The following is a 24,526-nucleotide window of genomic DNA, read 5'->3' on the forward strand; positions in this document are numbered from 1 at the left end:
CAACAGGTCAGGTTTTCAGGGTATCCCTGCTTTAGCAGAGGTGGCTCACCAAAACGGAAGCAGAGATATTCTGTAAACCTGACCTGTTGGTGGCTCTAGTTAGCCACCCCTGCCATAAAGTGATTCAAACAGGATGGAGTTTTCAATTCAGGATCGGTGAAAAAGCACCCTTCAAAAGGGGTCTCCCATCAACCACCACAGATCCTGAAATAAGGCTGAATACAGAAAGAATGTATGAAGTGCTAAAATCTGTACTTTAAGTGGGACCACCCTCTTCCGGTCCTCTGCCTGCCTGCTCGTATATCAGGTAACAAAACGTAGTCTGTAAACTCAAGCGTACAGCACTGCAAACACTGTCAGATATATCAAAATATTCAGAAACAAAACTGGTTGCAAATAAAAATGTAAAAAAATAAAAGGGAGGAGACCGTTTTCAGCTGCAGCGAGTACTTACTCCTTCATTTCTTTGGAAGGGGAATTAGATGCAGGAGCGAATGGGGCCAGGTTATTTAGTTTTTCCAAGCTACACGTGGTGCCGATGGCTCGTACAACCAAGCCCGATTCTCCTTCCAGGTCAAAGCACTGCAGGTAACCCACCACCGCATTCCCCCGCATCTCGAGCACCTTTAATCCAATCTTCCTCTGCAATTCACCTGAGATGGGGAGGGGGAAAGAACTATGAATGGAAAACTGGAACAGTATCGCTCTACTTGGAGCCTAAACATTTAGGTACAGTGCATAGTAAATATTAAAGATTCTCAGGCCGACCCTGGGAAAATATTTCAGACAAAAGAAGAGCAATCACATACTTCTCTTCTTGCAGAACAAAACGATCGACAGGCCGGAAACGTTGCACTGTATTAATAATGTGCATCTTAAAGGATCTTCATGAACTCAACAAAGCTTTTCTTCAGCAACAAGAAGCGGAAATGGAGGAGCGCGCCTTCAGCAAACCCTACCCATGCCAACGCCACCACCATTTGTGAGCCTACTGGGCCAGCACGCTCTCGTGTGAGGCGCCTCGCGTCGCCGCGTAGTAGTGTCGGTGAGTAGGGGCACCAAATGTTGTGTCCGCCCGGGGCGTAATGAAGTCTCGGTCAGGCACTGTGACCAGGGTCCCAGCTATATGAGAGGGCTTCTGGCTCCCTACACTCCCATTCGCTCACTTCCAGCTGCAGATGAAGGACTCCTAACAGTTCCCAGAATCCCTCTGACCTCCTTTGGCGCCTGAGCTTTTAGCCGCGCTGCTCCCACTCTCTGGAACAGGTCTGCCTCGTACAGTTCAGAGCCCCCCTCTCTGGGAATCTATAGAAACAGGCTCCACACCTACCTGCTTAACCAGGCATTTAATGACCCATAACCTGTCCGCCATTTATTAACTACAGCACCGTCCCATCCTGTGTTTGGTCTTTTATAACCTGGAATGTTTTCTTTTTTACCCTTTTTGTAACTGTGATTTCCATTGGAATAAAAGCGCTATATAAAAAAGGGGGGGAAATGAACAAAAATGGCAGCTTGAACACATTTAAAAGCCGAACTTCATGAGCACCTGAAGCTATTAGCAGGATTCCTCATAGTAAGTTCTTTGGTTTAGTGCTTACTGATTATTTAACCAAGTAATCCGCTACGCTGCACCGGGGTTGGAAATGCCCGAACTTTGCCCCCTATGTAAAATGATCATTTAACAATTTACTGTTCACACTGCTCAAGAAGCTAGAAAAATCCTGTACTATTCTTAGTACAGAGAAGAGCTGATAAAATCACTAAGTGTTTCTGACGTCACTTTAAAAGGTGCAGCCCCAGGTTCAGTACCAAGCTACATTTTGTTTTACATCCTGTTGTGGTAATGTAGCTATTTAGCAAAGTTTGTTGTGCTTTTTAACGTGAATATTTTTCTGTTTGTTTTCTGTTGCAATCCAGAGATATCCGCATCCAAAAACCTAAACTGCTGGCTGAAATTAAGATGGCTGCCATTTTCCCCATTAAAGTCAACGGGATAAAGCTTAAGTGATAAAGTAAGCATTTTTTTCCTTCTTATTTTTATCCACTATGTGGCACTGCGGCTTTAAATGTCACCGTGGAACCGGTTCTCCGGCTGAAATTGGTTCTTTCCTGGCAGATGCGGTTTGCTTGCGAGTGGAGTAACAAACACCGCTGTTTGTGAAAGTCTTTAGCAGGTTGCTGTGCAAGCAGCGAGTGCTCCTTCAAACCGATCACAATCAGTACGACATTTTTGTCAAAGAAGGTTGCCTTAAAAACGCCCCGGTCACGTGACCGAGGTCCCCTGCAAACGCTTTCCTGGTGAACCTCACTCTTCTTGTGTGCAAAAACACGGCACGATTCTCCGTGACCAAACTTTTGCCACTCACTATTTCCCATATTAAAGGGTTCATTGCGGGTGGCGGTTTTAATTTGTTTTAACTAATAACAGCTGCAATATCATCTTTTTTTTACTCTGTAAATATGGCGGAACCCTGGAGCGAATCCAACGTGTATTAGCCCCGCCCTATTGTATGAGGTCACTGCACCTTCTCATCATGTTAGAAAGAGGTGCTAAAACCCCAAGCCCTGTTTTACTGCTTGGTAACTGGATTGAGTCAGAACCTATAACACTGATCCATTTTAATTGAGAGCTTTTGCCTTTGGAATAAGGGTGGCCAACTCCAGCCCTCAAGGGCCCCCAACAGGTCAGGTTTTAAGGATATCCCTGCTTCAGCACAGGTGGCTCAATCAGTTGTTTAGTCAGGATGACTGAGCCACCTGTGTTGAAACAGGGATATCCTGAAAACCTGACCTGTTGGCGGCCCTTGAGGACTGGAGTTGGCCACTCCTGATCTATATCAACCGGAGAGGTTGATTGGGCCGTTTTCAGTTGATCCAGAATGAGACCCTTTTATGTGTTGTTTTCTCCCACAGGTGTGGGAAGAAATGCACCTTCAATAAGGTTTTGCTGCCAAGATTGCATCCCCAATTTATCAGAGATACACAACAAGGCCTTCTCCAAAATATGGTCCCACAATTGTTATAACAAGAGGTACACAACTGGGGAAATGCAATGCCTGTCATCAGCCAAAACTGTCTATGCAACAACAAAACCACAAATAAAAAAAAAGAAATCAAACTGCTTTAGCTAGTCACAGTTACACTATTAAGGTGGGTATATTTAACTGCTTTTCACCCCAGGAATATAAGCCAGGAGAGTATCCGGCTTCTCGGCAGTATGCCACTCTCCCGCTGTGATTCCCCTTCTCACACCTGACACTTCCGTAATACTGCTCACAGTTATCACTGGTAGCCCTGTGTTGGGTGAACTGTAGTATGGACGGACACCGCGTGCTACTTTTATGGAAGCTGCTAATAGAGTATCTTACATATCAAACAGGATATTCCCACTGAGGGCCCTGACCGTTCAGAAAACGACGCAAACAGTCTGCAGGGCTTCAGTTATTTTTCTAGCAATGTAATGTTCAGTATGGTGCACATCATTTTACAATACGCTGTACTGAGCGCTATTTTGTCACCATGAAGAAATACAAAGATTTTATTGCAAACAGATAACCACTGACAACTTCTTGGCTATTAACTGTGTTATAAACTTGTGAAAAAGTTTTTGAACCTTGTCAATTACGCTACATTACACTATACATTATACTTTTTATTCAACATTTCCACCAAATTATTACACCCAACAAGCTTGGTATAAATTCTGCAAACAAAAGTTTGGAAAGTTCTTAAAATCGAGTCTTTACATTATATGCTAAGAAATTAGCTCCAGTTTTCAACCCAACAACATGAAATTATCAAAGCCTGATAAAAAAAATAAAAAAAAATAATGCCCAACAGAGTAGATGCTTTACTTAATAGTAAAAGAACAAGTTTTTATTTTATATACAGTATGTACCAATGTCAAAATGAAAGATGATTGAAATCGTGATCACTTTGATATAACCCAATCCTCGATCATCAAACTATTTATTCCGTGTGTGCGGCAGCTATACCCACAAAAAGACGAAATTATGTTTCCATTCACCAACCAATATACAGACAGCCTATAGGTTTCGCCCCCAATGCAAGAAATAACGTCCAGGGGGAAATATATTCAGATCTCATTTCCCAGGAGAGTTCTTTGAGCTAAAAATAGTTAAGATTCACCTTTGGGGTACCACCTTGTTCAGATTATAAAAATTAAATTGTTATATGCATAATGCTCTAACAATGCAATGTCACCTTAAAAAGAAATCCCGCCTACTAATGATTTAACACAGCAATGGCAATTTTTTGAAATAAGGCATTTCAGCCACTCAAATAAATAACTGACTGAGGTGCAGAACAGCGATACCGTACATTGTAAACAGGAAGCTGCAGTCACGCCTAATCTGCAGGAATATTACTAGAAACACGTTATATAACCAGGCTGAGCACATTCAGAGTGACCTCTGAAATTCCAACAGTACTGTTATTGTTTAATGAACCAAATCCCTCTCTCTAAATCGCCGTGGTATGACCCAGCCACAAAAATCACAAATATAAAATGTGAACTCAAGCCCCATCGCTCATGAAGAAGGGTAACTGCATACATTTACACAAATAAGAGATGCAACCATATCAGATTATGACACACAGAGGATCAGTGGGAAACACTGCTGTACATACTATAGCAAAAACGCAGACACTGTAACCCCTCACTTGGGATGACTTTTACTGAAAGAACTTACATGCAGCTTTTGTTACTCTGGTAGGCAAGAAAGTCTTCATATAGCAGGAAGACGTTTTGCTGTTATTGTTAAGCAAGGCACAGATGGATAAACTGATTCAAAGATCGTGTTTGGAAAACTGGAATAGGCTTGGAGAACCCTTGTGAGAAAAGCAGCACAGGGTCAGCTGTATAACAGGGTGTATAAGCAGCACAGGGTCAGCTGTATAAGCTTCCGGGACTCCTTGTCTAAAAGGATTGAAAATTAACAAGTGATCGCCTAGTGCCTCCCAGACTAGCACACAAAATCCCAATACAATGAAAGGTTTTGTCCAGGGATAAATCTCTACTGTGGTTCAGTGAATGAAGACCCTAATATGATTACTTTATATGTCCACTTGCAGACCTGTAATATCTGAAATATAAACATTGTGTCATACGGGAGTATGAAACAGATTAGGTGAACCTCTTAACGCTTTGTAAGCCATAGAACAGATGAGAAAATAAATAGATCTTAAAAACAGGTTGGTGATTATCTAAACATAATCTTCAAACTGAAAGTCACGCCGGCAGCAAGGAATGACAAACATACCTGACATTAAGGAAATGAGTCTCTGCCTGGCCTCGTTTGAAGCTCTGGGTGTTCGAATTCTGTCAATCCATTGGTACTCAGGATCCTCATTGACAACCAGCTCTTCCACAAACCCATGAATGGCTAAAGCGCGGTAAGACTTCGGGATAGATGTAGCTGTTAAGTGGATTAGCAAACGGTGAGTCTCCATACATGTGCGGCTTTTTCATTTGCTGAAGTCTTTACAAAAGTACTTTACTTGCTAACAGAGGCAAAGTATTTCTTAAGTACTTTAAACAAGAAAAATGACATTGAGAGTTAGGCTAAGATTATAGTGCTTACTTGCGCGCCCGCGACGGACCGCGTAGCCTCGCACACGCCTGTTGCCCCAGCTATGCGTGCACTGAGCTGCAGGCGATTGGGGAGGCGTGGCGGCTGCGTCACGAAGCTGGTTCGCCCTCATTGGCTGAACCGCTCACGTGATGCGGACGCTGACGTCCCGCAGCCATGCTTGAAAAGACAAATTCTTTGGCTTTTCAAAACGCCATCGCGCTCCGTCGCACCCACACTAGGGGCAGCCGCATAGGGATTATGCCACTTGTGTTTGTCGCGCGCCCAAGCTCTATCGCGCTGAGTATAAGCTCAGCCTTACCGCTCGTTTTCAAGTAGGTCCTGGACACAGAGTAAAGGTAACAACATTACAAGCTGTAGTTACAAACATGTTTAAAGTAGGAAACAGCCAAAGTCTTGAAATAACTTAGACAGGAGGGTTTATAGCTAACCAGAAGTCTGACCCTGAGATAAGCGCAGGGAGAGACTCGAACATAGAAACACATACTGGAAGGGCATCTAAGGGGGAAGAAGGGATCTTCTGGTCCTATTAGGCCATTCATTACCAGAGAACCCAAATTGATGGGATGACTTGGGGTTTCTGGACGCGTGACTTATACAGTATTCTTAAGTGAATACTATAATTTCCAAGAGTGATTCGCCCCTTACGTTCATGATGTTTGCATGTCTTCAGAATTTATGTGTAATTATGACGCTTTAAATTATGCTTCTGGAGTTACATTTAAAAAGCACGCGTCTCTAATAATCAAACAGGTGTAATTAAAAGTTAGAGAAGTTGAGTATTTTCATTTTATTGCATCTTTAATACTGTGTATATCAGTTGGGCCTGTACCTGGCACACGTGTACTGTGTATACAAGTCAGGTAAAGGACACTCACTGCAGAAAAACTTAACTCCACAAGAAGATTGCCTGAAGCGATTCAAGTCATTGAAGAGGTCCACCTTCACCACCACACTGATCTCCCCTCGTATACCTGCATACCAGAAGGGGGACACAGGAAATAAGGGTCAAACAAAAAGGGGTCCAAGGTGTTTTTTTCCTTTTCAATATTAAAAGTAGTAACATCCAACAGCCTCGAAAACTTTTTTTTTTTTAAATTGCATCACTTCACACTGAACTCAGGGGGAACCAATTACCAATTACCTGTAATCAATGTAGTTATTGCCGGTGAAACATAAATTAGAAAAGAAAACTGAAAAAAAAAAACAAACACAACACACCAGTACTGCCGCTGGGGTCACCGATGGGAACCTCCAAGGCCATCACCCGATGACATGGAGACCTTCTCTTGCCTGCCGGAGCAAGCCTATCGCTGGCAAGTTAGTTATTTTTAGTTTTACAACTCAGACCATTTAATTCATTAAAACAAAAAACGTAATAAAAACCAAACAGCAGATTAAAAATGTGCAAGCGGCCAACAACAAGGGATCACAAAGGAAGATCGATGAGAAATGTTGTACTTTTATTGCACGGAAACAGAAGCTGTACAGTAAATCACAAATACAAGTGCTGTGTAGATTAGCAGATAGAATATCAGACAGTCTTGCCTAGCTGGAGGGAGCAAGGTGTGATTTGTGAGGTTCTGTTTACAGTACGGGCTTGGCAGAATTCAGAAGTAAATAAATGCAAGCTATGACCTACAAAAGGTCATACAATAGCCTGGACCCATGGCTACTGTCCCACACCCAGTCACTCCTACCAACCATAGTGGCCAAGCACTGCCATCTACTGCCCTTACTCCCTCACCTGCTGTCTCTGTAAGTCTCCCAACATACCACTTAGATTGTAAGCTCTCCGGGGCAGGGATTTCCTTTCCTAGTGTCTGACTTTGTTGCGCATATTGTATTATAATTCCCAGTACTGTATTGTTTCTTTTGCAAAGTGTTGAATAGACTAAGCACTATATAAAGAAATACATACAAAAAGACTATAAATTTCACAAAACAAGTTTAAAAAATGTGCACCATTTCCAGTGAGGCTCAATTCATGTTATTTATTGCCAAGCTGTCTGGACTGATAATGCACATAGATACTGTAGCAAAATACTAAATAACCAACACATGACACCACCTCAGTCATGGGCGGTAGTCAGGGTATATTTGTTGTGTACAATAGCAATCAGTGACTTGTTTAAACAACTGTGTCACTTACACCGTTACATATGCAGGTCACAGCCACCAGCTACCTCGGCATGACAACCGCAGAAACTGATGCCACAGTGCCAACACTGGTACAGTGTAGCCATCTGTTCACAGCACTCCTTTACGGAAAAACACTTAAAATAGAAGCAAAAATGCATCATTTTCTTTCATTTATTTTGCATAATACTGTACATACTCAATTGTTCGAAAAGGCTTAAGAAAATCCTGGTGGGGAAAAAATCTCTGATGTTATGGCCCCAGTTTTGCGTGGTCGCGATGTCTGTTTAATGGTCTAACTCTGACTGGTGCCTTTCCGCAAACAGAGAAGCCTAAAGGCCGTATTCAATATGACCAAAGCAGCAGATCACACCGGTATTGGCGGACAACTCACACTGAAAGTTTTCAGTCGGTAATGGTTCTTTGACTGAGCCACCTGTGCTGAAGCAGTGATATCCCCAATACCTGACTTGTTGATGGCCACCCCTGGTTTAAACAATTCTAAGCAATCTTTTTTGAATGATCAAACTGTTTGTGGATCCAGTCACCCCTTGCAAAAGCAATGAGGAAGTCATTATTAGACAAACAGCTACAGGGGAAGAAAAAGTAGCAACTGACAAGATAGTGTGAGTGTGTGTGAGTGTGTGTGTGTGTGTGTGTGTGTGTGTGTGTGTGTGTGTGTGTGTGTGTGTGTGTGTGTGTGTGTGTGTGTGTGTGTGTGTGTGTGTGTGTGTGTGTGTGTGTGTGTGTGTGTGTGTGTGTGTGAGCACACACACACACATTTTTTTGTGTGTATGTACTTACTTGTGTTTATTCTTGGGTTTTTAAAGGGCATTTAAATGGCCACTTCGTCTTCCTATTAGCCTATGGGACCTGGAAAATTTGGTGGCCATTTTGTTTCCCATGGAGGGCGACCAACAGCCAGTAACCTCACTGGTATCTCAGAAACAAGGGGGAGGGGGCAAGGCCTGAAGATAACAGGCTCAGCTCTGGAGGGTCCCCACATATTCATCCAGTACAAGAAAAAAGGAGCAAAACATAGCGAGCAGCCGTGGCTGCAGATTTCAATCTTCTGATGTAAGCCAGTCCCACTGCGGAGCAGTCACAATGCCTGGTGTCTGAGGGGCTACCCCCAACATATATCAAAGATAAACACCCACCATTTCTACTTAACTCCCATTCAACTTGCAAATATATTCCCGTGTTTTTCGCTTCCAGCACATTACCCCATGTTACGCGATCTGCATTGCGCACGAAGATTCGCATCTTCTGCGTTCGGTACAAGGTGACGGTTATGGCCTCAAACCCTCACAAGGCCCAGGGCCCTCTATCTGCAGTCTCTTTGGATGCCTCGGAGGTCCTCAGAGGGGGGTCTGTGCAAAGGGTTCTGCACCCTACGCTGGGCGGGCGGACCTTCTCTTGTGCAGCATCTTGTGTGCGGCATGGAATGCGCTCCCAGAAGAGCTCACGCGCATCGCGACTTCTCCATTGTTTCAGGCGCTGTGCAAGACTAATTTCTTCATTCTGGCTTTTCCTGTCTGAGCCCCCTCTAATTTTCTAGATGATTTTAGTTGCTCTTAAATTGATTGCAAAGTATTATGGTGCCCCCTTAAAGCTGATGACCACGCAATATTCTACATGTGTTTTTTTAAATAAATCAGTTCTGTACAATGAGAAAATACTTGTACCATTTTTTTTAAACAACTCTGAATTACATTTTTAAATTATAATGTAACAAGCATATTTTGTTTCTATAGCAACCATTTACAAAGTCACACCCCCTTTCTCTTCTGAAACAGGCTCTGCACATCCCTTTTTGAGCCCGCCCTCTCTCTAGCAGTGCAATCAATCGAATGCAGTGACTGCCTGGTCACATGATCTTCCCCGCAGAACTCTGTCATATTAATATGCAAATGTGTTCAACTGATTGCCATTTAGTGAACCCCCGAGCCGAATCTTAACCGATCAAAGGAAAACGGATCGATCGGCAACTTGGCTAGTTACTTGTCATTGTGTGGATTGTATTGATGCACATATTAAAAAGGGAAATATTTTTTTTCACTTGAACTCCTGCTTTAAGGGGAGGTGTGTTTATACGTTAAAAAAAAAAAAAAAAGAAATATTGATGCATCTTTATAGCACCAGTGAAGAAAACAAAATGAAATTTGAACACAAAACGTTTACCGTGTATGGTATCATATATTGGAAACCATCCAGAAATCACAGTGGCTGCCTCAGTGTAAAGTAAAGGATCAATATCGATATACACTTTGCCAATGGCATCATTAGCGCTGTAAGTATCGTGGTCCAGGACTGTGATCTGCAGGGGTTCATCTTGCAAGTCTTCATCATCTACCTGCAAACGCAAACCGTAATCAGTCATTCAACTTTCCTGTTACCCTCTAGTGCATGGGGTTGCCAACTCCAGTCCTTAAGGGCCACCACCAGGCCAGGTATTGGGGATATCCCTGCTTCAGCACAGGTGGCTCAATCGTTGACTGAGCCACCTGTGCTGAAGCAGGGATATCCCCAATCCCTGGCCTGTTGGTGGCCCTTGAGGACTGGCGTTAGCCACCCCATGCTGTAGTGCTTACTATGAGATGCCTTAAGTAAAACTACTTTATCACAATATTATACAGCCACGGTAGATGAGAATCCAAACATTACACATGATGATTTACTGATTTCCGTGGGGTTAAAAGTATCTAGTATATTTTAGCTCATTAACTTATGACTGGAACTTCTGCAATTTTGGATACATTTTACCATACAATACCTACAAAACTGACAATGTTTTTACATGGATTTCATTTTGTAGTTTTATCGGGAGTTTGTGTTTATTAATGTTTTAGATTGCAAGCCCTAAAATGCACTGAACCCAATCTTTCTAAAACTTCATTAACACAGCAGTATTCTGTGCTGGTCAGGTTACAGAAAGGTATAATAAAAGGATAGAATTGACAATGTTACCTCAAATTTAAACCATTCGGAGTCCCACTGAGGATTGAGGGACTTGGGGAACACATCAGTCTTGAAGGTGATGTTGGCAAACTTTACCTAAGAGAAAATGGAAGAAATAATCTCTTAAAGTCGTATTCTAAAAAAATTTAAATAAATTACACAGGGTTGACATTTTTGTAGAAAACTATTAACTGCCAGAAAAATGTGGAACTTTATAAGTTTATAAAAGCTTATTTACAAAACAGTGCTAGATGCAGAGATTACAGTAAATTAATGGCCACTATATCATATAGTTCAGCACAGCTTTGTTAATAAAACCAGTATAGTTGGCACATGACAAATTCATGGCTGCAATGCGGCGCTAATAAGTTAAATACTGTATGTTGCTTTTTCTCCCTCACATTAAGAGACAGAACTGGAGCAAGCTTTGATCGTCCCATGAACTTACGATTCCATACACAGCGCGTGGTCAGATGTGACAAACCTGAAAGATATGGACAATCCAAACTTGTACAGTTTAACTGGCCGTCACGCCAAGCATCATATCGAAGTATGCGTGAAACTAGTGGCCAAGACAACTCCTATCTAGGATTGGGCGATACCAAGAATTTCACTACGATAACGATATCAAGAAATGTATCGCGATAACTATCTATATCGCGATAAATCTATTTTTGGTATTAAACAAAACCCCACAAAAACGCTAAAAAGCATTTAATTGTTTTGGTTCTTTGACTGTAGACATACAAAGAGAAAGGGGTACCCCCCTTGTGATGCTTGCCAGGAGAAGACTATGCCTTGGTATAAATCATCATTATCTTCATTGCAGTAGACAGTTTATAAGACACAGGAATCCAAATGTCCAATTGTAATCCTTAAACACAACCCATGCACACACCACTAGCCTATAATAGGTATATCTTATGTGGTGATCTGGGTGGTAAATGATGGACTGATCCCATAAATGAAGTAACAAATTGTGAGTTACTCACTGCTGACCTTGTGGGATTTTCTGGTCCTGTCGGCGTGCTCCTACCCAGGAGTATCTGCAAACAAAGTGGAAAGAACGGCGGTGCATCTGCTGCTGAAGAAAAACTTTAGACCAAATACTGCCAAGAACTAGGTGCAAAAATTTATTGTAGGCACATTAAAAACAGCAAATAGAAAGTACAAACAACCGATCGCGCATTTAAATACCCATGATTCCCTCCATTGGACACAGCAATGTAGCGTCACAGGTGAAGGGAGGGAATCATGGGTATTTAAATGCGCGATCGGTTGTTTGTACTTTCTCTTTGATAAAGCGTGGGTTGCCACGTGAAACGCGTCAGAGTGATCTTTTTGCTGTTTTTAATGTGCCCACAATACATTTTTGCACCTAGTTCTTGGCAGTATTTGGTCTAAAGTTTTTCTTCAGCAGCAGATGTACCGCCGTTCTTTCCACTTTGGTTCTTTGACTGTAAACTGTAATTAATTTAAAAACAAATAATTGGGGGGGGGGGGTCTGTCAGTGGAAAATGGAAGGGGGGGCGTCTGAGGAAAGGGTTGGGCCATCCGTGTTAGAAGGGCGGGGGGCCGCAGCCATCAGCAGAAGGGTAGGTGCAGCAGGAGGAGAGCGCCCCATGCAGCAGCCTCTGTGCATCGGGTGGCAGTGCAGACCAGACGGGAGGTCCGGTGGCTGCCTAAATGCATCAGGGGATGGGAGAAGGGGCATTGGTGCAGCAGGGTGGGAAGATACCTTAGTGTGTGTGTGGGAAGGAGAGCAACCCCTGCACCCCTTATTTGCTTTTCTTTGACTCTGCACGGCAGCCCCTCATTCCTTTTCTGCAGCGCAGAGGACGCGATGATGGATGAGGGAGATTCATCTCTGCGTGAGCCGGCTTATACGAATACCGCAGTAATAAAAAATTACACAAAATCTTATTTCCGCAGTATTACTATCATACCGGTATGTCGTCCAACCATAATCCCATCTGATCATCTAAATTGTGCAAATCTGAAGCCACTGCACAACATATCTATAGTTTATCACACTCCTTTCTATCTTATATTGTGGACAAAACTTTCCTGGCCAAGGAGGCTTATTCTACCTCAGACCAGGCAGATGGGATAAACCGATGTTTCTGGAAATGGCTGTATAATTAACAGTATGCTAGAGATTGGGATTTTAGCGCCATTCAGCAGTGTTGTCTATTTAAGATGCTTACTCCCTGCATTGCTTTATATGACATTTCAACATGCACAAAATAAAATGAATGATTAATACAGAACAAACATATCTGCTATATTGGGCATTTTTGTGACTTAAACAACTAGCTGACCTCCACGAATGCATCGGTCAGGTCACTGGCTCTGTCCATCACAGGCAAGTGGCGGCCGGCCACAATTTTCACTTTCAGCTTTCCAGGCATGGCTCAAGGTTTCCCACCGTCACCTAAAGAGAGAAACTATTTACTTTCCATCGCTCAGCAATTAAAGCATCATAGGATAAGCAGCACATTTAATTAGCAGGACAAAGATCTGGATTTTTCTATATGTAATAGCACTTACATGTGACACACACACACACACAATTTTTTTCCAATATACTGTATATTTTTTAGACAATCTGGCCCTTGGCCAAGGCAAATAGATCATTTTTGTTAACAAATATGCTGCAAAAACATTTTTACAATGTCACTGTTTTAAATGAACCAACGACTCAGAAAAGATTAAAGAAAATGACTCACAGTGTGTAGTACAATAATCCTCATGTTGGATGTGAATGTCATCTAAGTTTTTATCACAGCCTCGCTTACTTGTTTCTTCCTCATGCTCACAATCATTTAGGTAAGACCAAACACATCCTTTACAAAGTAGCTGCTTTGGCCCTGGAGATAAGCAGATTCTATGTCGGTTGTGATACTTTTCAGGGGACCGACATTAGCGTTCCCCATAGATAAAATTATTGTGTACAGAGATTTCAGAAGCTCGCAGGTTTCGTCTTTTTTATGTATATTAGACTACACTTGAAAAAAAACGAGATCTGTGAAGAAGTCGAATGTTGGTTTGCTAAAAGGTATCGCAACTTACATTGAAGACAATTAACCCCTTCAGTGCCATACTAATGTACAGCGTATGTCATAAAAAGTGCCAGCCTAGAGGTCCTTATGACGTATGCTGCATGGCTAGTTTTTTTAGGGACTGTTTGCAATCAGCGCTGATCATAAACTACACTGGAGGTGACCCTCCCCTACTTGCTCCCGGAACCGATCCTGTGACCGTTTAGGGCTTGACCCCGCTGCCTACTACAGCGTCCGCTGTGGCGGACGCTGCACGCACGAGAGCCCTCCCCTCAATAGCGCCGGGCCGGCTGCGAGGGGGGGCCGCAGTGCTGAGGCGCGAGCTGCTCCTGCTCTCAATAGAATTGAGAGCAGGTCTCGCGTCGAGCGATACGGCACGCCCCCCGGCGGTTCAGCCAATGAGGGCGAACCTGCCGAGTGACGTCATGGCCACGCCCCCCCCCCGGTCTCTCTTCCTCCAGCTCCCTGCAGACCAGGTAATCGGCTGCACGCGCCGCCAATCTCGCGGGCACGCGTTGCAGCTGAGTTACCGGGGCCGTAGCCTTAGAAGTGATCACGTGATTCGGCAGTGCTGGAGGGTCCATGGGGCGGAAGCGCTTCCTGGCAGTGAATGGGTTAAAGCAGCGGTGTGCTAACTTTTTGAGCTGTGGCCCTGTTCCTGGGAGCCGCAACGTTCGCTCCCCCTCCCCCCCTCTCCCAATGGCTCAGCGTCAAATGACGTCGCAGGTCATGTGACGTCACGTGACTCCACCATGTTATTTGACAAGCGTTGCCATGGCGACGCGTCGCCGAAGACCGTCTGGTAAGTGAGTTACAAAGGCTCCATGCCTCTCCCGGCATTTAAGTGTCGTGGGGAAGAGCGCAGGGCCTCTGTAACCTCCGCGCCCCCCTAGAGGTTCTCCCGCCCCCCACGGTTAAAAGGCCCATGCTAAAATGACCCAACTCTCCAGAATTTCTCTCATCTCATCAAGAACGGACTATTCATTTTTAGAGCACTAATGAAGGGGGGACGTTAGCGGAATAATACTGGAAAATCTATAGTGATAAATGGTCAATTAGTTTATGCTGTCATTATCTCGCCATAGCTTCCTAAAACACTGCTTATACATATTCATATGGTGCCTATTGTTTTTATTACAATAGAATTGTACACAGTTATTGTTAGACCTCTCAAGTTATTAGATGATTAGGAAACTGTTGGAGACTGTGCCTGCTTTCCTTTATTTCTATGATGTTTCTTCGCAACTTCAGGGTGTTAGCAGCTGCACATATTACTAGTTATAATAGAACTATAATATGATTATCCAATAATGTGCCTTTATAATCACAGCATGTTGAAAACAAAGAAAACACACGCACAGTGTCACTTTATCCTGTTACTTCCCATAATGCAATGCATCTAAAGCTCCAGAGCAAGGATGGTCAACTCCAATTCTCAAGGGCCACCAACAGGTAAGGTTTTCAGGAGTTCCCTGCTTCAGCACAGTTGGTGCAGCCATTAACCAAGCCACTGAGAACCACCTGTGCTGAAGCAGGGACATCTTGAAAACCTGACCAGTTGGGCGAGTCTTCAGGACTGGAGTTGAGAACTCCCCCCTCCTCCCCCCCCCCTGTGTTATCACTACGAGTAAAGGCACTGACTTAACAACAATGACACTGTGTTTGAATCAGGGGAGCCTTGTTCAATTCCCGGTGTCAGCTCCGTGTGACCTTGGGCAAGTCACTTTATTTCCCTGTGCCTCAGGCACCAAAAACATACATTGTGTCTGTAATTAATAAATAAAGATATATTTGTTACAGATACAAATATTTCTACACCTGGTCTTACAGGACCCACAACATGTAGTGCAGCTGCTAGTTAGGTACAGCTAAGTGCAGACAGAGGGAGATGTCACTGCACAGACAGAGGGGGATGTCACTGCACAGACAGAGGGGGATGTCACTGCACAGACTCTTGCGTTCTTCTCAAGGATGTCTTCTTTCTACCCCCTTTGTATCTAAAGCCCTCTCCCGCCTTAAACCTTTTTCATTGACTGCCCCACACCTCTGGAATGCCCTTCCCCTCAGTACCCGACTAGCACCCTCTCTATCCACCTTTAAGACCCACCTTAAAGCTGCAGTTCAGTCAATATCCTGCATGTGTATTTTTTTTAATAAATCAGTTCTGTAGTAAGAAAAAATACTTTTAGCATTTTCTATTTTAAAAAACAACAACTTTGAAAGACCAATTTTCTTGTATTCTATTTTAACAGCCATTTGCTAAGGTACTGCCCCTTCATGTCCTGTCACAAGCCCTGGCACACCACTTTGTCAGCCCTGCCCTCCCTCTAGCACATGTCAGTGCAGGAGTGCTCATGAATATTCATGAGCTTCCACTGAGAGACAGAAGCAGAAGAAAAACAGATCCCTTCACTAATTATGTCACCAAATTTTGCCGATCAATACAAGGAGAACGAATTGACCTGCAGCTATACAGTTCTTTAGGTAATTAGAGATTGCCCACATGAAACTATTGAAGTAAAAAAAAAAATTAAAAAAAAAAAAGGACTGAACTGCAGCTTTAAGACACACGCTTAAAGAATATAGATGTCATAAAGCATATGAATAGCACTGTGGATATTCTGAACACATGATACATAAAGCTTGGCCCCCTGCAGACGCACTTACCAGAACTCCCTCCTACTGTCTCTGTACGTTCTCCTTACCTACCAATTAGACTGTAAGCTCCTCGGGGCAGGGACTCCTCTTCATTAATGTTACTTTTATGTCTGAAGCACTTATTCCCATGACCTGTTATTTATATTATCTGTTAATTATTTGATTACCACATGTATTACTACTGTGAAGCGCTATGTACATTAATGGCGCTATATAAATAAAGACATACAATACAATACAGAGGCGGGGATGTCACTGCGCAGATAGAGGGGGGGATGTCACTGCGCATATAGAGAGGGGGGATGTCACTGCGCAGATAGAGAGGGGGGATGTCACTGCGCAGATAGAGAGGGGGGATGTCACTGCGCAGATAGAGAGGGGGGATGTCACTGCGCAGATAGAGAGGGGGGATGTCACTGCGCAGATAGAGGGGGGGATGTCACTGCGCAGATAGAGGGGGGGGATGTCACTGCGCAGATAGAGGGGGGGGATGTCACTGCGCAGATAGAGGGGGGGATGTCACTGCGCAGATAGAGGGGGGGGGATGTCACTGCGCAGATAGAGGGGGGGGATGTCACTGCGCAGATAGAGGGGGGGGATGTCACTGTGCAGATAGAGGGGGGGATGTCACTGCGCAGATAGAAAGGGGGTGTCACTGCGCAGATAGAGGGGGATGTCACTGCGCAGATAGAGGGGGGGATGTCACTGCGCAGATAGAGGGGGGGATGTCATTACGCAGATAGAGGGGGGGGATGTCACTGTGCAGATAGAGGGGGGGATGTCACTGCGCAGATAGAAAGGGGGTGTCACTGCGCAGATAGAGGGGGATGTCACTGCGCAGATAGAGGGGGGGATGTCACTGCGCAGATAGAGGGGGGGATGTCACTGCGCAGATAGAGGGGGGGATGTCACTGCGCAGATAGAGGGGGGGATGTCACTGCGCAGATAGAGGGGGGGATGTCACTGCGCAGATAGAGGGGGGGGATGTCACTGCGCAGATAGAGGGGGGGATGTCACTGCGCAGATAGAGGGGGGGATGTCACTGCGCAGATAGAGGGGGGGATGTCACTGCGCAGATAGAGGGGGGGATGTCACTGCGCAGATAGAGGGGGGGATGTCACTGCGCAGATAGAGGGGGGGATGTCACTGCGCAGATAGAGGGGGGGATGTCACTGCGCAGATAGAGGGGGGGATGTCACTGCGCAGATAGAGGGGGGGATGTCACTGCGCAGATAGAGGGGGGGATGTCACTGCGCAGATAGAGGGGGGGATGTCACTGCGCAGATAGAGGGGGGATGTCACTGCGCAGATAGAGGGGGGATGTCACTGCGCAGATAGAGGGGGGGATGTCACTGCGCAGATAGAGGGGGGGATGTCACTGCGCAGATAGAGGGGGGGTGTCACTGCACAGATAGAGGGGGGGATGTCACTGCGCAGATAGAGGGGGGGATGTCACTGCGCAGATAGAGGGGGGGATGTCACTGCGCAGATAGAGGGGGGGATGTCACTGCGCAGATAGAGGGGGGGATGTCACTGCGCAGATAGAGGGGGGGATGTCACTGCGCAGATAGAGGGGGGGGGTCACTGCGCAGATAGAGGGGGGGGGTCACTGCGCAGATAGAGGGGGGGATGTCACTGCGCAGATAGAGGGGGGGGGATGTCACTGCGCAGATAGAGGGGGGGATGTCACTGCGCAGATAGAGGGGGGGATGTCACTGCGCAGATAGAGGGGGGGATGTCACTGCGCAGATAGAGGGGGGATGTCACTGCGCAGATAGAGGGGGGGATGTCACTGCGCAGATAGAGGGGGGGTCACTGCGCAGATAGAGGGGGGGATGTCACTGCGCAGATAGAGGGGGGGATGTCACTGCGCAGATAGAGGGGGGGGATGTCACTGCGCAGATAGAGGGGGGGATGTCACTGCGCAGATAGAGGGGGGGATGTCACTGCGCAGATAGAGGGGGGGGATGTCACTGCGCAGATAGAGGGGGGATGTCACTGCGCAGATAGAGGGGGGGATGTCACTGCGCAGATAGAGGGGGGGGATGCCATTGCGCAGATAGAGGGGGGGATGTCACTGCGCAGATAGAGGGGGGGGATGCCATTGCGCAGATAGAGGGGGGGATGTCACTGCGCAGATAGAGGGGGGGATGTCACTGCGCAGATAGAGGGGGGGTGTCACTGTACACAGGCGCAGGGCCAGCACAGAATAGGCCAGTGTGGCAGTATCAGTATGACATACAGACAGGCATTTAAAAAAAAAAAAGCACTCACAATCAGTCAGGCGGGTGTGGGTTGCTCATCACATCACATGTCACAGGCAGGAGGGTGTGTGCTGCTGATCACATGCCACAGGCAGGCTCAGGGTATGTGCGGGTCATCATAGTTACAGGCAGGCTCAGGGCGCCGCCATGATGCGTCTCCTTGCTGTTACTGCTGCTTCCCTTTGAGGCTGGTCACATGACCCACCTCAATGACTACGGAAAGCCTGGGAGACCAAACCAATTACGCGTTTCACAGGGAGTGCTGCTGAGTGCAAGGTTGTTGTAATATGTCTGCACTGGCCAGTTAACCTTGGCAGTGTCCCTTTCTAACTGACCATTTGGTGGCCAAATAATTGTAGCACATGATCCAAGTGCATAAAAAAATATACTGGGACCCCTGGATAAAATAATAAAATCTAAGTTAAAAAAAATAAATATATATAGTTCATTGGGTAAAAATGAGCTTGTTTGGTCAGAAAAGGGTATACACATAATGAGAAATCCCTAAGCAAACAAATCCTGAAAATACAAAATAAAAAACTAAAAATATATATACAAATTACATTGAATGATAAAACAAAAATATTACCTAATCCATACGCACAATCTGGCAAAGAGAAATAGTCCCTTAAAAAAACAACCGAAGGAGCCATTCCGTCTGCCTGTTTTTTGGGGGGGTTCCCCCCTTTTTTATATAGATTATTGGAAGCAGGTGGTCTCCAGAGCTGAATGCTGATTCCTTCCAGGGGAAACAAAATGGTGTTTAAATCTCTCGCCACAAAGTAGCGGCTTCCTATTGGCCCAAGTGTCGCAAGGGATTTAAATACCAGGAAGTAACCGGAGGCATTTTAATTTTTAAAAAAAAGAAAAGGTTGGAAGATATATGGTACATTGGTATAACTGCAGTGAGTCTCACTAACAGAAGGAAAGTCTTACTAATTCCCAACATAAGTAACCCAATGGGCCTCCGTGAAGTCACAGTTTGTCGGATCACAATGATTCGATTAAATGGGGTGTACGCTAGCTCCACCTCAAACACACTATAGGGATATTCACAAAAGAAAGCGGCCCATGTACAGACGGTCCTCGCTTACCCGACAAAATGCGTCCCGCAAACCGCCATCGGTTAACGTTGACCATCAGATAAGCAGGTCCATGTTAATCGGAGGCGGTGACCATCGGATAAGCGGGTCCGATATCGGATAATCTGTACGGCGGACTGCATTATGCGGCGTTAGATAAGGCATCCGTTGGGAAGCGGGACGTCGGTAAGCGAGGGGGAGAGCCTGATGGTGCGTGGTGCTGGGGGAGAGCCTGATGGTGCTGGGGAGTCTGATGGTGCGTGGTGCTGGGGGAGAATCTGATGGTGCGTGGTGCTGGGGGAGAGTCTGATGGTGCTGAGGGAGTCTGATGGTGCGTGGTGCTGGGGGAGAGCCTGATGGTGCGTGGTGCTGGGGGAGAGCCTGATGGTGCGTGGTGCTGGGGGAGAATCTGATGGTGCGTGGTGCTGGGGGAGAGTCTGATGGCGCGTGGTGCTGGGGGAAGCCTGATGGTGCACGGTGCTGGGGGAGAGTCTGATGGTGCTGGGGGAGAGTCTGATGGTGCGTGGTGCTGGAGGAGAGTCTGATGGTGCTGGGGAGAGTCTGATGGTGCGTGGTGCTGGAGGAGAGTCTGATGGTGCATGGTGCTGGGGGAGAGTCTGATGGTGCGTGGTGCTGGGGGAGAGTCTGATGGTGCGTGGTGCTGGGGGAGAGTCTGATGGTGCATGGTGCTGGGGGAGAGTCTGATGGTGCGTGGTGCTTGGGGAGAGTCTGACGGTGCTGGGGGACAGTCTGATGGTGCGTGGTGCTGGGGGAGAGTCTGATGGTGCGTGGTGCTGGGGGAGAGTCTGATGGTGCGTGGTGCTGGGGGAGAGCCTGATGGTGCGTGGTGCTGGGGGAGAGCCTGATGGTGCGCGGTGCTGGGAGAGCCTGATGGTGCGCGGTGCTGGGGGAGAGCATGATGGTGCGTGGTGCTGGGGGAGAGCCTGATGGTGCGTGGTGCTGGGGGAGAGCCTGATGGTGCGTGGTGCTGGGGGAGAGCCTGATGGTGCTGGGGAGAGCCTGATGGTGCTGGGGGAGAGCATGATGGTGCGTGGTGCTGGGGGAGAGCCTGATGGTGCGTGGTGCTGGGGGAGAGCCTGATGGTGCGTGGTGCTGGGGGAGAGTCTGATGGTGCGCGGTGCTGGGGGAGAGCTTTGTGGTGCATGGTGCTGGGGACAGCCTGATGGTGCGTGGTGCTGGGGGAGAGCCTGGTGGTGCGTGGTGCTTGGGGAGAGCCTGATGGTGCTGGGGGAGAGTCTAATGGTGCGTGGTGCTGGGGAGAGTCTGATGGTGCTGGGGGAGAGCCTGATGGTGCGTGGTGCTGGGGGACAGCCTGATGGTGCTGGGGGAGAGTCTAATGGTGCGTGGTGCTTGGGGAGAGTCTGATGGTGCGTGGTGCTGGGGGAGAGCCTGATGGTGCGTGGTGCTGGGGGACAGCCTGATGGTGCTGGGGGAGAGTCTAATGGTGCGTGGTGCTGGGGGAGAGTCTGATGGTGCGTGGTGCTGGGGGAGAGCCTGATGGTGCGCGGTGCTGGGGGAGAGCCTGATGGTGCGTGGTGCTGGGGGAGAGCCTGATGGTGCGTGGTGCTGGGGGAGAGCCTGATGGTGCTGGGGGAGAGCCTGATGGTGCTGGGGGAGAGTCTGATGGTGCGTGGTGCTGGGGGAGAGCCTGATGGTGCTGGGGGAGAGTCTGATGGTGCGTGGTGCTGGGGGAGAGCCTGATGGTGTGTGGTGCTGGGGGAGAGCCTGATGGTGCTGGGGGAGAGCCTGATGGTGCTGGGGGAGAGTCTAATGGTGCGTGGTGCTGGGGGAGAGTCTGATGGTGCGTGGTGCTGGGGGAGAGCCTGATGGTGCGCGGTGCTGGGGGAGAGCCTGATGGTGCGTGGTGCTGGGGGAGAGCCTGATGGTGCGTGGTGCTGGGGGAGAGCCTGATGGTGCTGGGGGAGAGCCTGATGGTGCTGGGGGAGAGTCTGATGGTGCGTGGTGCTGGGGGAGAGCCTGATGGTGCTGGGGGAGAGTCTGATGGTGCGTGGTGCTGGGGGAGAGCCTGATGGTGTGTGGTGCTGGGGGAGAGCCTGATGGTGCTGGGGGAGAGCCTGATGGTGCTGGGGGAGAGTCTGATGGTGCGTGGTGCTGGGGGAGAGCCTGATGGTGCGTGGTGCTGGGGGAGAGCCTGATGGTGCTGGGGGAGAGCCTGATGGTGCGCAGTGCTGGGGGAGAGCCTTATGGTGCGTGGTGCTGGGGGAGAGCCTGATGGTGCGTGGTGCTGGGGGAGAGCCTGATGGTGCTGGGGGAGAGCCTGATGGTGCGTGGTGGGGAATTCCAGAGAGGGGGGGCAGCTCGGGGGAAGACTTAATGCGGGAGTAAGAGGAGGTAATAAGGCAGGAAGAAAGGTGGATATTGTGGGCAAAACGTAAGTGTGAGCATCAGACGATGGCTCTGTTTTTTTTCTGCGTCTTATGTAGTTTACTTATTTGAAAAGCTCTCTTCTTGCCCTTTCCGCGCCTATTTTTATTTTTTTAAATCAGATGCTCTGTTCAGAAGAAATTAAAAAAATAATTTAACACACATTTTGTTTTTAAAGAGCCTGACAAGTTCAGGGGGCGCGATAAGGAACATTAAGGCTCAGAGATACTTACCTCTGTAGGGGACACGGTATCTCAGCGCTGTTTAAAAGGTCCTGGTCATCAGGCCAATCGGAAGCCGCCCTGGATGATGTCATGCCTTCCTATTGGCTCTAGGGACGTGGCAGCTTTGAACGCTGCAATTACATGAACCACAGCTAGCATAGCCAGAGTGGCTACCGGCACCCCCTATGGAGGTAAGTATCTAGGGAAGCAGGGGGTCCCTGATCCCTGAAATTAAGGGGTTCAGCTCCAAAGACCCCCTGCTTCAATCCTATGTAAAAAAAAACAAAAATGGTCCGCTTGGTTTGCTGCTTTAACATGGCATTAAAGCTTATATTAATGAGCTATACAGGGGTGCGCAAACTGGGGGTGCAAGAATTTGTAGGGGAGCATGGCGGTTACAGAGCCCGTGCCCTTCCCCAGGGCGTTAAAATGAAATGCTGGGGGGAGGCCTCTGTAACATTCCTTACCTGCTGCCAGCCGGGTCTTCGGCGACACATCGCCATGGCAACGCTGCGGCAAATGACACTGCGGGGTCATGTGACGTGACTTGTCGCCATGGCAACGTGCGTTACATTATGCTGCGGGGTGACGTGACGCGCGGCATCATTTGACGCCGGGTCGTAGGAGAGGGGGGGGGGGTGCGCGAACGCTGGGGCTGAGAGGCAGGGGGGTCGCAGGTCAATAACTTTGCGCACCCCATGAGCTATACAACAGCCGTACCGAGTTACCTGACAGAGGTCAGGTAACATGTCTGGGGTGACATGAGTTAAACGCACACAGGCTTCTGGGGAGGGTTTTAATCTCTGATAAATCTGCTGCTGTATTTGTTTTGCAAACATTGCACCAGTGATCAATCAGGAGGGAGATTTTATTTGACATTTTTTAAGCTCATTATTCAAACATTTGAACGGTGTTTTGGGTACAAAGTAAAAGTATAAAGGGATTAGAGACGGGGGTCGGTGTAATGGCGGTGCTCTCTGGGCCACGCATCTACAGGCCCCGCGCTCTGCCCCACAACAGTTAAACTGATCACCTTCCAGTCCGGCTTCTCCTCCCCGGCATCTCATCTCTGCGACGTCGCAGCGTCCCGTTGCCGTGACAATGTTGCGACATCGCTGAGATGATGGCGGAGCAGGTAAGAAGCCCCCGCGCTCTCTCCCCTGGCACCGAGTCCCACTTTATTTCAAGCCATCTCTGGGTAGCCATTATATAGGTCACCCGTGAATAAAATGACACAATTCTCCTACGCACAATTCAAGGAATGAGCCAAACGATAGAGGAGAAGTTTGGTCTGTACAGAAGGAGGACATTGAGCAGCTTCAACTAAACTAGTCATGAAATATTGAAGTCTATTTTGAGGAATAATAGTCCCTAATCTCCTTTGGAACAGCTATAATTGTAATATTTTACTTTATACACCACTTTGCATAATCAGTTGCTGTATTATAGACTGGGCTCTATGTATCATGATAGGAGCGGCCAACTCCAGTCCTCAATGGGCCACCAGCAGGTCAGGTTTTAAGAATATACCTGCTTCAGCACAGATGGCTCAATCAGTCCCTGCTTCAGCACATGGGACTCAATCAGTGGCTCAGTCTTCGATTGAGCCGTTGATTAAGCCCCCTATGCTGAAGCAAGGATATCCTTAAAACCTGACCTGTTGGTGGTCCATTGAGGACTGGAGTTGGCCACACCTTAGGAATGGATCTTTATTTAAAATAATTTGGGGGGGGGGGGGCAACTTGCTGCTTTAACTTGAGTCTCAATACTAGAAGCCAGTTCTTAGAATGCCATTTGTTTTTACCCCTAAGCCCCCATACCTCACTTATTTAGTCACCGACATCACTGCAACACAAACATTATTATCGCTATTATTTACTATGTAAACATTTTATTGATTAGGCTTTGGATGGCAACCTGGTCTCACTAGCATGAAACGCAGGACAGCCCAGGAAATTGTTATTTATCTTTAGGACTGGTTCGGCTCAGCCTGTTACCAGAGGTAGCAAAAAAGGAAATGCGACAAAGCAGAAATCCGTTTTCATTGTGTTTGCGCTCGCTCCAGGAACCCTCTGTCCCGAGTCTGGGACCCTCAGTCCCGAGCCTGGGATCCTC

General features: G+C 47.1%; 1 protein-coding gene across 1 annotated transcript; it reads right to left on the minus strand.

Moving 5' to 3' along the window:
* Nucleotides 1-428: 428 nt before the first annotated feature.
* Nucleotides 429-18,901, minus strand: LOC142475356 (C2 domain-containing protein 5-like). Its single transcript, XM_075581270.1, has 7 exons — nucleotides 18,710-18,901; nucleotides 13,037-13,149; nucleotides 10,725-10,811; nucleotides 9,939-10,110; nucleotides 6,494-6,589; nucleotides 5,286-5,441; nucleotides 429-653 (listed from the first exon to the last, which is right to left on the minus strand). The coding sequence occupies exons 2-7, from the start codon at nucleotides 13,124-13,126 to the stop codon at nucleotides 451-453; spliced, it is 804 nt and encodes a 267-aa protein (XP_075437385.1). The 5' UTR covers nucleotides 13,127-13,149; nucleotides 18,710-18,901; the 3' UTR covers nucleotides 429-450.
* Nucleotides 18,902-24,526: the final 5,625 nt, after the last annotated feature.

The sequence above is a fragment of the Ascaphus truei genome, unplaced genomic scaffold, assembly GCF_040206685.1.
Source record: "Ascaphus truei isolate aAscTru1 unplaced genomic scaffold, aAscTru1.hap1 HAP1_SCAFFOLD_1184, whole genome shotgun sequence".
NCBI lineage: Eukaryota > Metazoa > Chordata > Amphibia > Anura > Ascaphidae > Ascaphus > Ascaphus truei.

Coding starts and splice junctions, on each gene's coding strand:
- LOC142475356 (XM_075581270.1), bottom strand. CDS start 13,126: ATGCCTGGAAAGCTGAAAGTGAAAATTGTGGCCGGCCGCCACTTGCCT. Junction 6,590..9,938: donor AATATATGATACCATACACG/GTAAACGTTTTG, acceptor TCTGGTATGCAG/GTATACGAGGGGAGATCAGT. Junction 5,442..6,493: donor TGGAGTTAAGTTTTTCTGCA/GTGAGTGTCCTT, acceptor TCCACTTAACAG/CTACATCTATCCCGAAGTCT.